This window comes from Lacerta agilis, chromosome 1, assembly GCF_009819535.1.
Source record: "Lacerta agilis isolate rLacAgi1 chromosome 1, rLacAgi1.pri, whole genome shotgun sequence".
NCBI lineage: Eukaryota > Metazoa > Chordata > Lepidosauria > Squamata > Lacertidae > Lacerta > Lacerta agilis.
The window spans coordinates 54220745-54235188 of record NC_046312.1 but is presented as its reverse complement, the minus strand read 5'-3'; the positions used below and the strand labels follow the sequence as shown (position 1 = coordinate 54235188).

Sequence of the window (14444 nt, the reverse complement as noted above, 5' to 3'; positions counted from 1 at the left end):
TTTATCTCTTGTAATGGCTTCAACTGGAAAAAATAAATAAATAATAAAAAGAGAGTGAGGTGTGAAGCAGGAGCACATGCTCTTAACTATTGCCCTAATTCAGGAGTCTAGTTTTTGACCTCCTGAAAAAGGCCCCAGTGCCAGAACACAGAAGTGGATTGAAAAATAATGGCAAAATTCAATTGTGTCCATGAGCTGTGGTTGTCCCATGGGAAGGTGTTGTTTTGCTAAGTTGTACAGCATCGACACATTAAAAAAACAAAAACAAAACAAAGCAGGTGTCAGCTGGAGCTGGGCCTCCTCAACTGTGGATGACAGTAAGCAACTTGTGGTTAGTAACCAAACGGTAGAGGGAGTTGGGAGGGACAAGGCGAGGGCAGAGTAACATGACAAGGAGCTTTAAAAGAGCAGTGGGAAGCATGTCTGTGTTTGTATGAGAGACCCTGGTGTCAACAGAGCAGACATACATATGAACAGCCAACGTTAGAAACTGGGAGCGGAAACAAGGTAGGCTTCACTACATTATTCCAGTGTGTTATGGGCACTCTAAGGCTGGATTAAATTATTTTACTTTCCCAGAGCTTCTGTTGATTTGGTTTCTCCTCACCAGATCCACAGAGTAGCTTCTCCTCTACAGTGCAGAGCTCATTTTATGGAGAAAGCTGACAGCCTTTCCCAACCTGGTGCCCTCCAAATGTTTTGGACTACAGGTAACACCAGGCTCAGGCAGTATGGCCAATAATCAGGGATGATGGGATTTGTAGTCCAACAGCATCTGAGGGGCATCACATCAGGAGAGATGGGAGAAGGATGAGCGTGTCAGATGAGTGTGTCATTCCACAGCAGAAGTAACAGAAGAACAACAGCTTTCAACGACCAGTTTGAGCTATTGTGATTGAAATGAACTTTGTGTCAGAATACAAACCACCCTAGCCATTTTGCATATTAAGAGGGAAATAGTTTGAGAATTATTTTCATTTCCCTGCACCCCAAGTTAAAAAACCCCTATCCAATCTATCCAAATACAGAGAGGTAATTGTGGCAATATGCGACTGCACGTCAAGGTAAACACCAAGGGCACTGGGCAGTCCTCTTGCTGCAGCTCCTATTCCAGCAGAAGGAGTTTGCACAGGAGATCTTCCCCGTGGCTTGTGCCCTTGGGTAGGATTACCTCACAGAGCTTAATTAGAGCCAACAGAGCACAGATAAATGCAGATGTAGTAAGTGAGAGGAAATCCCTCACGGTGAGACCTTTTGAATAATCTCCTGAGCAAGTAGATGGAAGTTACATTACCTGAGGCCTTGAGACTAGAGAAAGTATTTGACGACGAGGCCAGAGGGATTAGGAAATCTTCTCCTGGCATTTTAGTTTTGAACTTTTCTTAGGCAGGAGATGAAATCAATCTCATGCAACACCTGAGCTGCATAACCGTAGCAAGCATTAGGCCTATGTGTGTGATATGGGATGAGTCATTGTGGAAGGTTGAGACAAGGTGAGATGACGTGATGAACTGCTTTGATTTAATGTCATCCACTGCAATCTGATTCTTTACTATGACCCCCCCCCCCTTCTATGCCAGTTTCTTATGTGTAAGGAATAGCTTTGCATTAGCAGGACTACTAGCCGCTGCAAGGCAATTCTAAACAATCTTACTACCGTAATTCATTAAATCCCATTTAATTCAGTGGGACTGACCTTTGAGTAAACATGTTTAGGACTGAGCTCTAAGCCCACACTCTGATACACTTAACAGCACAGTCCTAGGCATGTATCTGAAGAGGTACATTCCTGCCACAGGTTTACTGCCTTATCTGTTATTTGTGAGATCTAAATCCTAGGGATCTTCCAGTACTGAAGGAGGATGGATGAATATTTGTTCCAATGATATTGTGAAAGGGAAGAGGTTATATGGCACTTTATTTTGCAATATAGATGTGTCACTGATTTGAAGCTGAAAGGATACAGATGATGGGCCAGATGCAAGTAACATCTGAATCAGGGGATGCAGTGAAAACTTTGGATAGGTGCCTGGATGCTGGGTGGTGGAGGACAAGGGCCAATAAACTGTGTTTGAATCCTAGGAAGATGGAGGATCTTTGGGTGGGTTCCTCCCATGTTCAGGAGATTGACAAGTTACCTGTTCTTGATGGGGATGCATTCTCTCTGAAGGAACAAGAGCACAGTTTGGGGGTACTCAGGGATACATCATTGTCACTAGAGGCCCCAGTGTCTTCTGTGGCTAAGAATGCCTATTAATAATTTTTCTGTCTGGTTTTATGTTTTTATAGTGTGGACTATTGTGATACATTTTTATGATGTAGGGGTGTATAAATATTTTCATAAATAAACGAATAGTTGCCCTAGTGGGAGCCAGTGTAATGATTCCTGCTGGCACAATGGGGCTTTCCTGCATGCCCCCCCAAATAAACCTTGGCTCGGGGGGGGGGGTCAGGAGAACCCCTGTAGGAGTGTGGAGGGGAAGGACAGAGAGATCATTCTACCAGGCAAGCAGAAACAGTTGTGCTGACGGAGCGATCTCCTTAGCGTTGAATCCCACCCACCATTTCTTGTTATGTTCAAGCAACACAGTTTGGAACAGACTATAAAATAGCTTCATTGTGAGTCCATGGTGCTGGGGGTGGGCAGCAGAAAGGACAGGTGTCCTGCACCTTTAGTAGGATTTCAGCAGGTGTGGGTTGCACAACAAGCTACACCTGTTGTGGTTCCTGCTTCTGCACAACTGTTGAATGTGTAAGAGCCCTGTCCTCTTTTTTGCATCTGCCCCCCATGTGGATCACACAGTGTTTTCAACAGATCTGGTAAAGTGGATCAGGGAACCTGTAGCCTTTCCCCACAATGATGTTGAACTTCAACTCCCATTAACCTCAACTAGTAGGTTAGGACTCCCCATTCCTGATGTGAGCTCTGTTGAAAACAATGAGACTAAGAAGTCCTAAGTGTCATGTAAACTAGCTTGAATAATTTGCAGAATGCAGCTAGAGTTGGATTATTATTATTATTATTATTATTATTATTATTATTATTATTATTATTATTATTTTTACTATGCCACCTTCATCTTCCAAGGATCTTAAGGTGGTGTACCTGGTTCTGCTCCTCTCCATTTCATCCTCACAACAACCCTGTGAGGTAGGTTAGGCTGAGAGAAGGTGACTGGCCCAAGGTCACCCTGTGAGCTTCATGACTGAGTGGAAATTCAAACCCTGCTCTCCGAGGTCCCAGTCCAGCACTCTAGCCATTATGCCACACTGTCTTTGGATTAAGTGGTATGAGGATTGTGACCCAAGTGTGCGGTCAACATATACACAAGCACTGGGGGAAGCTACTCTGAACTCTGTTGCTTACCCCACTGAACTCAGTGAGACTTGATATGAGTAAGCAGTATGTACAGGATTGGACTGCACAGTCTTAATAGCAGTGAGATTATTCAGAGAAAAAAGAGCTTAAGTTTCTATATTGTGACTATCAAATTCATTGTGCTTAGGATGTTTTGTCTTGGAAAGACTTGGACACTCCAGTGCCTAATATATTGTGTTTGTTTGTCTTCTGTAACAAAAGACATAGACCGCAGGGTTTTATTACTTGTTTTTTTCTAAGACATTGTGCTTAAGATCACCAGCCGATTCGCACGTGTGCATTTAATAGCAATGTTTTATGCAGAAACCAGCAGGTAAATGTTAGGCCTCTGCTAATGTGCCGAGACTAAGTACAATATCTCAGGGACAGGGGTTAGGATAACGCCCACTGGTCCTGCCCTCCAAATATTATTATATGTTGATAGCTCCTTGTGCACACAGGCCTGCAGGAACAAATCTGTGGAGAGAGGCAAAATATGTCCACTGTGTACATACATTGAGCACACAGAGTAGTCCATGCATGTAGTTTGTGTTTGGCTAATAAATGTAATTCTGGTTGCCACACCACATACTGATTTCAGGCCAACAGAGCTGATGCCACCTGCTAATGGCTATGAGTCAAAAAGTAATTTTAAAGGGGCCAGTTCCAAAGCTGGCAAGTCTACACACTTCTAGGACAGCACTCAGTGGGACACAACATAATCTGGGTTATATGGATCTATATATTAGACTACGAACCTGCCCCCTGTTCCTTTAATAGTTGCGCGGAAGTGTGAATTGCAGCAGATTCAGCTTCCCTCGTATGTACATGACAAACTTGTACTTGTCAAAATTTTCTCCTTCTGCACAGCTGTCTCCTTTGCATTCTGTCACTTTGGTTTTCTTTTTGCTTTTAACAAAGAAGCTGGTCTTCTAATGTATATCCTGCTAAATTGAGATATTCTCTGGTGTATCCATATGCAGACTACATACCTTGATGAAGTAGTCTGGCAGCTATACAAGTTCAAGTTAGTCTCTAAGGTGCCACAACATTTCCCCTTCAATCTGGCAACTCTCTGTAGACATGGGATCGGCAGTACGTAGTCCTGAGAGCTGCTGGTGGCTTTCTTTTCGTTGAATATAGACAGAATGCACAACGCCTAATCAAAGGTTGTAACTTCTCTACATGGAAAACAGATGTACTGTCTGAAGGAGCCTTTTCCCAAATCCAATAGGTTTAAAGTAAAACACAATGCTCATAAGAGCATTACTAGTGTAGAATTTTAAGTATAAATTCCATGCATTTTTAAGTTGAGCATGTGGGCAGGGGACCGAATCCAGGGAAATAATGTTAGAAGCTTATAATATTTGTGATCTGTTCACTGGATGCATCCTGGGTGCAGGCTACTGATGTATGTGAGAAACTCTGAAGTAGGACCAAATTCTGAAACATTCAGGCTGCAGCCCTGGGCAGAGTTGCATGAAGGATGCACACGCTAAACACAGCAGGACTTAACTCCTGAGAAAATGTGCATAGGAGTGTGCTGAGTGGCTTCAATCCTTTGCACAGGCTCATAATAACAAGCCCCATTTAACACATTGGACTATACTTCTGAATATACATATTCAAGACTTGGCTACCAGTCTATGCACATGGTCACAACTGAATTGGCATGGCATTAATAACTGTGAGTGTATGCAATTGCTTTTAAATGTTGTTGTATGTTCTAAATGTTTTTAAGTTCTAAGTTGTTTTTATTTTTTAGATTGAATTGTTTTGTACAAACATTTTTCTGTTTGCTTCTCTGGGCTTCTTTATAAGTAAATTAAACATTTCATTGTCATTTTGTTAGCAATCAAATAATGTGCATTGGCCTTTTTAGGAATGGGGGATATATTAACATTTTCTCCCCTCAATTGTTTTTCATCATAGCATTCACTTTGGTGCTCTGAAATTCCTAACTCTCTTCCTTTTCTCTTTCTCTTTCCATCATCATAGGAAGTCAACATCCGCCAGCATGGAGATGCTGCCACCACCAAGCATGAACTTGTGCTTTGTGTCGGAGCAGCTCCAGCCGCCCTCCATGAAGTTTTCTGAATGGAAATTCAAGCTGTTCAAAGTGAGATCACTTAGCAAACCACTTCCTGAAGACCTGGCTCACAGTGGTAAAGGAAAAGAGGCAGCCTCTCTGGACAATGTCACTGAGGAGCAGGCTGATGTGATTACTTCAGTGTCACAAGAACCTTCCGAAACAGTCGCAGAAGTCAACAGCATTGTGCAGGCAAGAGATAAAAATGCCTTTCCTGTGAACCAAAGGGAGATCGAAACTCACCAAACCAAACTGCAGCACCTCTGTCGCATCTGTGGAGGCTCATTTAAGACCGACCCTTACAAGCGAAGCCACCCAGTTCATGGGCCAGTGGATGATGAGATGCAAGCCCTTCTAAGAAAGAAGGAGAAAAGGGCCACATCCTGGCCAGATCTTCTCGCTAAGGTTTTCAAGATAGATGTGAGAGGCGACATCGACACAATCCATCCTACTAATTTTTGCCACAACTGCTGGAATGTTGTTCAAAGGAAATTCAGCAATTCTCCATGTGAAGAGTATTTCCCAAGGAGTGGCACCATGGAATGGCACCCCCATTCACCAAGATGCGAGGTGTGTGGCACTTCCTTCCGTGGGGTCAAAAGAAAGAAGCAAGCCCTGAATCCACAGATGAGCAAAAAGCTCAAGATCGCAGCTGGACGTGCTAGAAAAATAAGGCGTGTAAAGAATACGAAACGAGTGAACAACAAGGCTTTAATGAAGAAGATTGCCAACTGCAACAAGATACACCTCAGTACCAAGATCCTTGCTGTAGATTATCCCGTGGACTTTGTAAAATCGATCTCCTGTCAGGTCTGTGAGCATATCCTGGCCGATCCAGTAGAAACGACGTGTCGGCACTTATTCTGCAGAGTCTGCATCCTTAAATGCCTCAAAGTGATGGGAAGTTATTGCCCAGCCTGTCGCTATCCTTGCTTTCCGACAGATCTGGTGAGCCCTGTTAAATCCTTCTTGAGTATCCTCAACAGTTTGGCTGTGAGATGTCCAGTGAAAGGGTGTCACGAGGAGGTCCTCCTGGGAAAATACTGCCACCATCTTTCCATCCACAAAGAGGTAGAAGACAAAGAGGGCTATGTGTATGTAAACAAAGGTGGCCGGCCAAGACAACACTTACTTTCATTGACCCGGAGAGCACAAAAGCACCGCCTAAGAGAGCTCAAGCTTCAAGTGAAAGCTTTTGCTGAGAAAGAAGAAGGGGGAGATGTAAAGTCTGTGTGTCTAACTTTGTTCCTACTGGCTCTGAGAGCGAGAAATGAACACAGACAAGCTGATGAGTTGGAAGCTATGATGCAAGGGAAGGGATCAGGCCTTCACCCAGCTGTTTGCTTGGCAATTCGGGTCAACACCTTTCTCAGCTGTAGCCAATACCATAAAATGTACAGAACTGTAAAAGCAATAACAGGAAGGCAGATATTTCAGCCATTGCATGCCCTCCGAACTGCTGAAAAGTCTCTCCTCCCAGGTTACCATCCATTTGAGTGGAAGCCACCCTTGAAAAATGTGTCCAGTAACACAGAAGTAGGCATTATTGATGGGCTGTCAGGCATACAGCGTTTGGTTGATGACTACCCAGTGGACACAATTGCCAAGAGATTTCGATATGATGCAGCTTTGGTTTCTGCCCTGATGGATATGGAAGAAGACATCCTGGAAGGGCTGAAAACTAAGGACTTGGATGACTATTTGAAAGGCCCTTTCACGGTGGTGGTCAAAGAGTCCTGTGATGGAATGGGAGATGTCAGTGAAAAGCATGGCTGTGGCCCGCCGGTCCCCGAGAAAGCAGTTCGGTTCTCTTTCACCCTCATGAGCATCACGGTAGCTCATGACAAGGGAAGCTCCAATATCTTTGAAGAAAGTAAGCCCAACTCAGAACTGTGTTGCAAACCTTTGTGCCTCATGTTGGCTGATGAATCAGATCATGAGACACTCACAGCCATACTGAGCCCTCTTGTGGCAGAAAGAGAGGCCATGAAAAATAGTGTATTGATACTTGATATGGCTGGGATCCCCAGAATGTTTAAATTTGTCTTTCGGGGCACTGGATATGATGAAAAGCTTGTTCGTGAAGTAGAGGGCCTTGAAGCCTCTGGCTCGACTTACATTTGCACACTTTGTGATGCAACACGCCAGGAAGCATCTCAGAACTTGATCCTCCATTCCATAACGAGAAGTCATACTGAAAACCTAGAGCGATATGAGGTGTGGAGGTCAAACCCTTTCCACGAGACTGTTGAAGAATTACGTGACAGAGTGAAGGGTGTTTCTGCCAAACCTTTTATTGAGACTGTTCCTTCGATAGATGCACTGCACTGTGACATTGGCAACGCAGCCGAGTTTTACAAAATATTCCAGTTTGAGATTGGTGAAGTATACAAAAACCCTGATACATCCAAAGAAGATAGAAAGAGGTGGCAATCAACTCTTGATAAGCTCCTTAGAAAGAAAATGAACCTAAAGCCCATGACAAGGATGAATGGGAATTTTGCAAGAAAGCTCATGACCAAAGAGACTGTGGAAGCAGTTTGTGAATTAATAAAGTGTGACGAGAGACAGGAAGCCCTTAGAGAACTCATGGACCTTTACCTTAAGATGAAGCCAGTATGGCGGTCCTCGTGTCCCACCAAGGAATGCCCAGAACTTGTTTGCCAGTACAGCTTCCATTCTCAACGTTTCGCAGAGTTGCTGTCCACAAAATTCAGTTACAGATATGAGGGAAGGATCACAAATTACTTTCATAAAACGCTTGCTCATGTTCCTGAAATTATCGAAAGAGATGGCTCCATTGGTGCTTGGGCAAGTGAGGGCAATGAATCTGGGAACAAGCTATTCAGGCGCTTTCGAAAAATGAACGCCAGGCAATCAAAATGCTATGAAATGGAGGATGTCTTGAAGCACCATTGGCTGTACACCTCAAAACATTTGCAGAAGTTCATGAATGCCCATAACATGTTGAAAAGCCAGGGATTCACATTAAATCCAGAGCAGAGTATGGGAGATTTCATGACACTGGAAGACTCATTAGAAATTACTGATTCCATGGAATTCTAAGCGGAGGGTAAAATTGCATTGGTCCTGGAGCTGAATTGCCTTTAGTGCAGGAAGACATGGAAATAGCATTGCTGTTTACAATGAGTGGTAGAGAGCCCTGCCTTTGATGGCATTTTATGGTGGGCTGTCCTGGGTAACATATTCCAGAATATGATAAGGTGTGTTAGTAGACTGGTGTGAATTACTGACCAGTTTGTAAGAGGAAAGTTGAAAGGTTTTAGGAATCTTATTCTGATTTATTTCTATCATGTAGTAACTTTTGCCAAACTTTTGGAAGTTTAGAAAAGTTTATGGAAGCATCAAATGAAGATTATAATGCAGGGAGAGAATAGAATGCTTGTTTTCATAGCTATATTTTATCCTCCCTGGGAATCCATCTTAAGGGTAGAATACACTTTCATTTAATAGATAAAATATAAATATTTCATTTAAAAGTTTGAGTTTTCTTTATTAGTGGCCAGTGGCCTCTAGTTTCTAATAGCAACATGAAGGGATTTGGCCCTTATTGTCCATTAAATTTGCTAATATTTAGATCTGAGGCTGTGCCAATATAGGATAAAGTAAAAACTTACAGGCTTCAATCCAGAGAAAATCAGTCATGCTTATGTCCTTGTAAGAACAACACCAGAAATGGAAAACTTGAAATCATCACATTTCACGTTTCCTTGACTCTACAAGCAAAGACCAATGAACTGGAGCAGGATGGAAAAACTTGAATTGTGATGATGTCACAGCATGCACACAGACTCACTTGAGAGCATGGGAAGAGGGCAAGAAGGAGACAATGGGTTGCAGGTTGTTGGTAGGCACACACCCATCTTTCCGTTCTTAACACCACTCACTAAATAAACAACCATCTTCTATAGGTTTGCAAGAAGTCCCAGTGAATTTATTGTTAATGATTTCAGCATGCTTCAGTGTAAGCTTTTGTTTTAACTACCTTATTGGATTGTGATTAGTTTAATTTACACATCTGCAATGCTGCTCATCTATTAGCATCAGTACAGTATTTTTAAAATTGTTTGCACACTAGGATAATGCCTATCCAGGCTGTTCAGATAACTACAGCATATGCTTTTTATGACAGTCTCTTTTATATTTTGCCAGCAATTTCTGTGACAAGTAATTTTATTGATACAATAGTAGTGATTTTATCTTTTACTGTTTTTACGATTTTTTTAAAGCCCTGGAATGTTTTCCTTTGTGTCTTTACTTAACATATTTTAGCTTTTAACAGATTGCAAATGGTTTTTAGTAATAAGCAAATGTTATTATTATATATATAATTTCACTTGCAGTATGTATTTGTTTGAAAATATGCATCTTTCTATGCTTTGGGTACAGTTTTGGAGCTGAGAGCTATATTGCAAAATTGGAGAGGTGCAAACTTCAAAAAACAACTGCATTTGGGTCCAACAGTAGTCTGGAAGGTGAGGTTCGAGAGTTTTGCAAAGAACACAGTTCCCCAAGCACCCCATTGCTGAGACTCTCACAATCAAGAGTCTGCTTTTAGGACCATCTGTAGATGGCTCTTAACAAATTTGATAGATTATAAATAAACTCAATTGATGCTTAAAGGGATCTTACTGCCCACTGTGAAAATTTTATTTACAGACAAGTCCAGAAGGCTCAGTAAAATCCGCACCTTTCCTTTGGCACAACTCTGAAGTTCTGAACTATTCATGCTGCTGCTTGTTTGCTTCCTACTTTATCTGGAACCCGACATTGTAGGGTTTGTAATCTGCTACTGTATGCCAAATCTGCTTCAATGATATATTTCTGTTTTCTCTTGCAATGCGTTGGCAGTACCTGGTACATGTAAACTTCAGCGGGAGGGAGCTTGGGGGCTTTTTTTGCTTTGTTTTTGCCTACATGCCAATGTTGGGTATGGCAAAAAGCCACCTCATATTCTCTTACACATTCTCTCTCCTACACATACACACATAGGGGGAGGCACACAGCTGATCCACGCAGCTCCAAATAGCAGAGGGACTATTACCTTCTTTGTGCTCATCAGATGACCAGGGACTTGAAGGGGGCAAATTAGGGTGCTGGGCTCTGCCCACCTCATACTCAATATTTTCTCTACTGATTCTAAAAAGTCTCAGTTAGGATTTCTTCTTTTGAACAAGGTTCTCCATGACTCAACTCAGTCTACATATGCCTTAGAGATATTCAAGTATTCTGAACTTAGCTCCTGTTGCTCTGTCCCAGCTTCTGCCAGTCTAGCAGTTCAAAAGCATAGCAGTGCAAGTAGATAAACAGGTACCGCTGCTGCAGGAAGGTAAATGGCATTTCAGTGCGCTCTAGCACTCGTCACGGTCCTCCATGCACCACTAGCAATTTAGTCATGCTAGCCACATGACCTGGAAAACTGTCTGTAGACAAACGCCGGCTCCTTTGGCCTGAAGCGAGATGAGCTGTGCACCCCATAGTCACCTTTGGTTGGATTTAACCATCTAGGGGTCCTTTGTTGTTGTTGTTGTTCAGTCATTCAGTCGTGTCCGACTCTTCGTGACCCCATGGACCAGAGCACGCCGGGCACGCCTATCCTTCACTGCCTCTCGCAGTTTGGCCAAACTCATGTTAGTAGCTTCGAGAACACTGTCCAACCATCTCATCCTCTGTCGTCCCCTTCTCCTTGTGCCCTCCATCTTTCCCAACATCAGGGTCTTTTCCAGGGAGTCTTCCCTTCTCATGAGGTGGCCAAAGTACTGGAGCCTCAACTTCAGGATCTGCCCTTCCAGTGAGGGGTCCTTTACCCCCCCCTTAAAAAACCCTTTCCTTATTTTACCCTGCTTTTTTGTACGATTTCTTAGTCGTGTGGGTTGTTGCAAATAGTCTCATTTGAGATAGTAGTCTGGAAGTTACACTATTAAATCCCCCAGACACTTAGGGGAGGGGGCTGACATCTGATTTCCTCAGTGCACGCAAGCTATCGGGGAAAGTTGAGTCTGGTTTTGTTTTGTTGTCATTCTCCTGTACAAACTTGAAATTAGTCTTGTGTTCTCTTTGTCTCTGTTGCTGCATTATTTAAATAAAGGTGTCTGTTTGGTTGAGAGGCTTTGAACTCATTTAGACAAAAGGAAGTCTCCTGCAACTGATTCCTTTAGTGAAGTGTAGAGAGAAAAACAATAGGACAAACTGCACAGCCTTGCATCTGAATGAGAGTGATTTTTGTTATTTGCCAAGAGATGCGCAGTGTTGGCCCATGGCTAGGCAAATGGTTTATTGTGAAGCTTTTGGGGGCTTTGAAGCAGCTTTAAATAAGTGGAAGCACTTACATTCTTTCTCTTCTTCAAAATTACATTTCCTTTCTACTCTAAATTGATATAAATACCTCAGATGCTCGTTCTGCTGGTTGGGAAGCTGTTTTTTTTTCTTTTTTCTTTCTTTTAAATCGTTCTTGCTAAATTGTATTGAAACTCAGCTCTTGGCAATTATTTTCTGTAGTTTTATTGTCGAAAGACTTGTGCAAGGTGTTTTAACAGGCAGTCTGAACCACAGCCAAGAAACTTGGAGTTCAGCTAAAAATTAATTCATTGTGTTAATTTAGCTGACTGGATCCTACCAGTGCCACTTTGATTTAACTGGGGTTTGGTTCAGGAGGCCAGTGGCTGGGACCTGACATGCTGGGCAGTTTACCAACGGACATTGCTTTCTCTTGTTTCACCATATTCTATGCTTACCTTATTGCTTCAGACAAAAAGGATTTGTGCTTGATTTCGAGGTAGCCAGTTACAAATGCTCTAAACTCAGGACTCGGCCATGTGTCCTAAACTGTGACATTAATGATCATTGTAATCATATACCCTGCAACTTTAAGGTATTTCTTTAGCATAGCACTATTTTTTTTTTTAACCATTACATGGGCGTAGCTAAGGGGGAGGGCATGGAGGGGCAGCTGCCAATCCCTGAATCAATAAAAATCAATAAAAATACATAGCAAACTGAGGTCCTGCCCCCGCCCCCCAACAAAAGGCCTGCCGCCCACAACAAAAATCCTGGCTACGCACGTGAACCATTAGCTTATTCTGTGATTCTCATTGTCTCAGCTTTTAAAAGCAATGACTTGTATCCTAATCTTGGAGTTATAAGAGTTTTAAGAAACATCTCGAGATGATAACATCGTGAGACTTAGCAGAAGCTCTTTCCTTTGCAGTGGAACCAGAGAGCTGAGGAGGCAACCAGTGTCATATTTTCTAATAAAATGCTTTCAAATGTTATATCAAGGAATATTATTTCTTGTTCTGTTCTTTTTACGTTATTGTTAAAATTGTTCTTAAAAATAAACTCTTTGAGAAATATTTAACGTTTCCCTTTCTTATGGTTTACTGTGAAATTGTATTCGAGATGCTCTGCCCTGGTTCTCGAAGGCAGTATGCAGTTGAATACCAGCTGCTGGGAACCACACAAGGGGAAGAGTGCCCTTGGGCCCAGGTCCTGCTTGCAGGCTTTCCACAGGCATCGGGGGGGGGGGGGAAGCAATGTAATAACAGGATGCTGAACTAAATGTTCCATTGGCCTGATCCAGCAGGCTCTTCTTATGTTCTTATTGGGAGAGGGGGCAAAAAGGAGAGTTAGGGTTTCAGCCAATGCTGCACAAGCAGAGTTCCACTCACACAGCTGGACTTCCACTTCCTCTCCTCCTTCCCAAAATCTGCTCAGTGTTTCTGTCTGTCTCTGAACCCCTTGGAACACTTTTGGGGGTACATAGGGGACTGAGACTAGATATGGGGGAAGTTCTGCTGCACAAGCTGTGTGAGCAGAACAGGAAACCCATCACCCCCAGTCCTCCCATAGTCCTCCTAACACTGTAGTCAGCAGGGAGCGAGAGATAAGGAATACAGTCAAACCTTGGCTCCTGAACGGCTCAATTTTCGAATGTTTTGGCTCCCGAACACTGAAAACCCGGAAGCAAACGCTCCGGTTTTTGAATGTTTTTCAGAAGCCGAACATCCGACGCGGCTTCTGCTTGAGTGCAGGAAGCTCTTGCAACCAATCGGAAGCCACGCCTTGGTTGTCGAACATTTAAGCTGAACGGGCTTCCAGAACGGATTACTTTCGACAACTGAGGTTTGACTGTATTAACTACATATTATTACATAATGTCTAACAAGAGCTTGATTGGTGGTGTTCCTATGCAGAAGGCCTTATGGAGAGGAGAAGCCAAATGGATAGGATAAAAATATCATAAGTAAATAAATAAATAAATGCAATATGATTGCAATATGATCATGCCCCCGAGTCTTCTTTGAGGGCCAGATCTCCTTCCTTCACCAGCACTTGTTCTCCTTCATTGGCACAACACATTCCTCCTTTCTCCTCAGCTCATCCCACATAATCAGGTGGAGAGGCCTTGTCAGATATGAGAGTGCCTCAGAGGTCATAACTACACACAGTGGTGGCTGCAGAGTCTCACCTCTTGTGCAGCCTGTCTCTGTGAGAAGTCATCCTAGGGTTGGAGTCAAGCTATGCAGCTCTTTTCTTGCTTGGTGGCAAACTGAAGTTCAAAAGAACATGTCCTCACAGGTATGTCTGGATTTTGTGCTGGCCTTCACAGAATGGAAAGGAAGCGATAGCACTACTAGCATCTGCTTCAGAGCAATAACACCCACCCTGTTCCCACATGAACCCCACCCCACAGCAAGTCACAGTCAAAGAGGTGCTGCCTGATGGATTGCATCCAACTACATAATTCTCAGAGTAGGTCCATTGAACTCAGTGTACAAAGTAAGGCCTGTTGATTACAACTGTTGGGTCTACTCTGATAGCGACTTAGTTGGATATCACTCAATGTTTTCAGTAGCGGGGAGGAAAATTGAATCTCAATTTGTTGATCCGAAACTGGCCCAGTTTGGCTTGGAGTGTTTTGGAGGCCACCAGCTTTGTGTCAGGTTCGAATCAGAACCTTTCTTGGGAAAACTGAAG

General features: G+C 43.0%; 1 protein-coding gene across 1 annotated transcript; it reads left to right on the top strand.

The window, feature by feature from the left end:
• The first annotated feature begins 5375 nt into the window (after positions 1-5375).
• Positions 5376-8596, top strand: RAG1 (recombination activating 1). Its single transcript, XM_033153418.1, has one exon. It carries the CDS (start codon positions 5376-5378, stop codon positions 8511-8513), a length of 3138 nt encoding a protein of 1045 aa, XP_033009309.1. The 3' UTR covers positions 8514-8596.
• Positions 8597-14444: the final 5848 nt, after the last annotated feature.

Coding starts and splice junctions, on each gene's coding strand:
- RAG1 (XM_033153418.1), top strand. CDS start 5,376: ATGGAGATGCTGCCACCACCAAGCATGAACTTGTGCTTTGTGTCGGAG.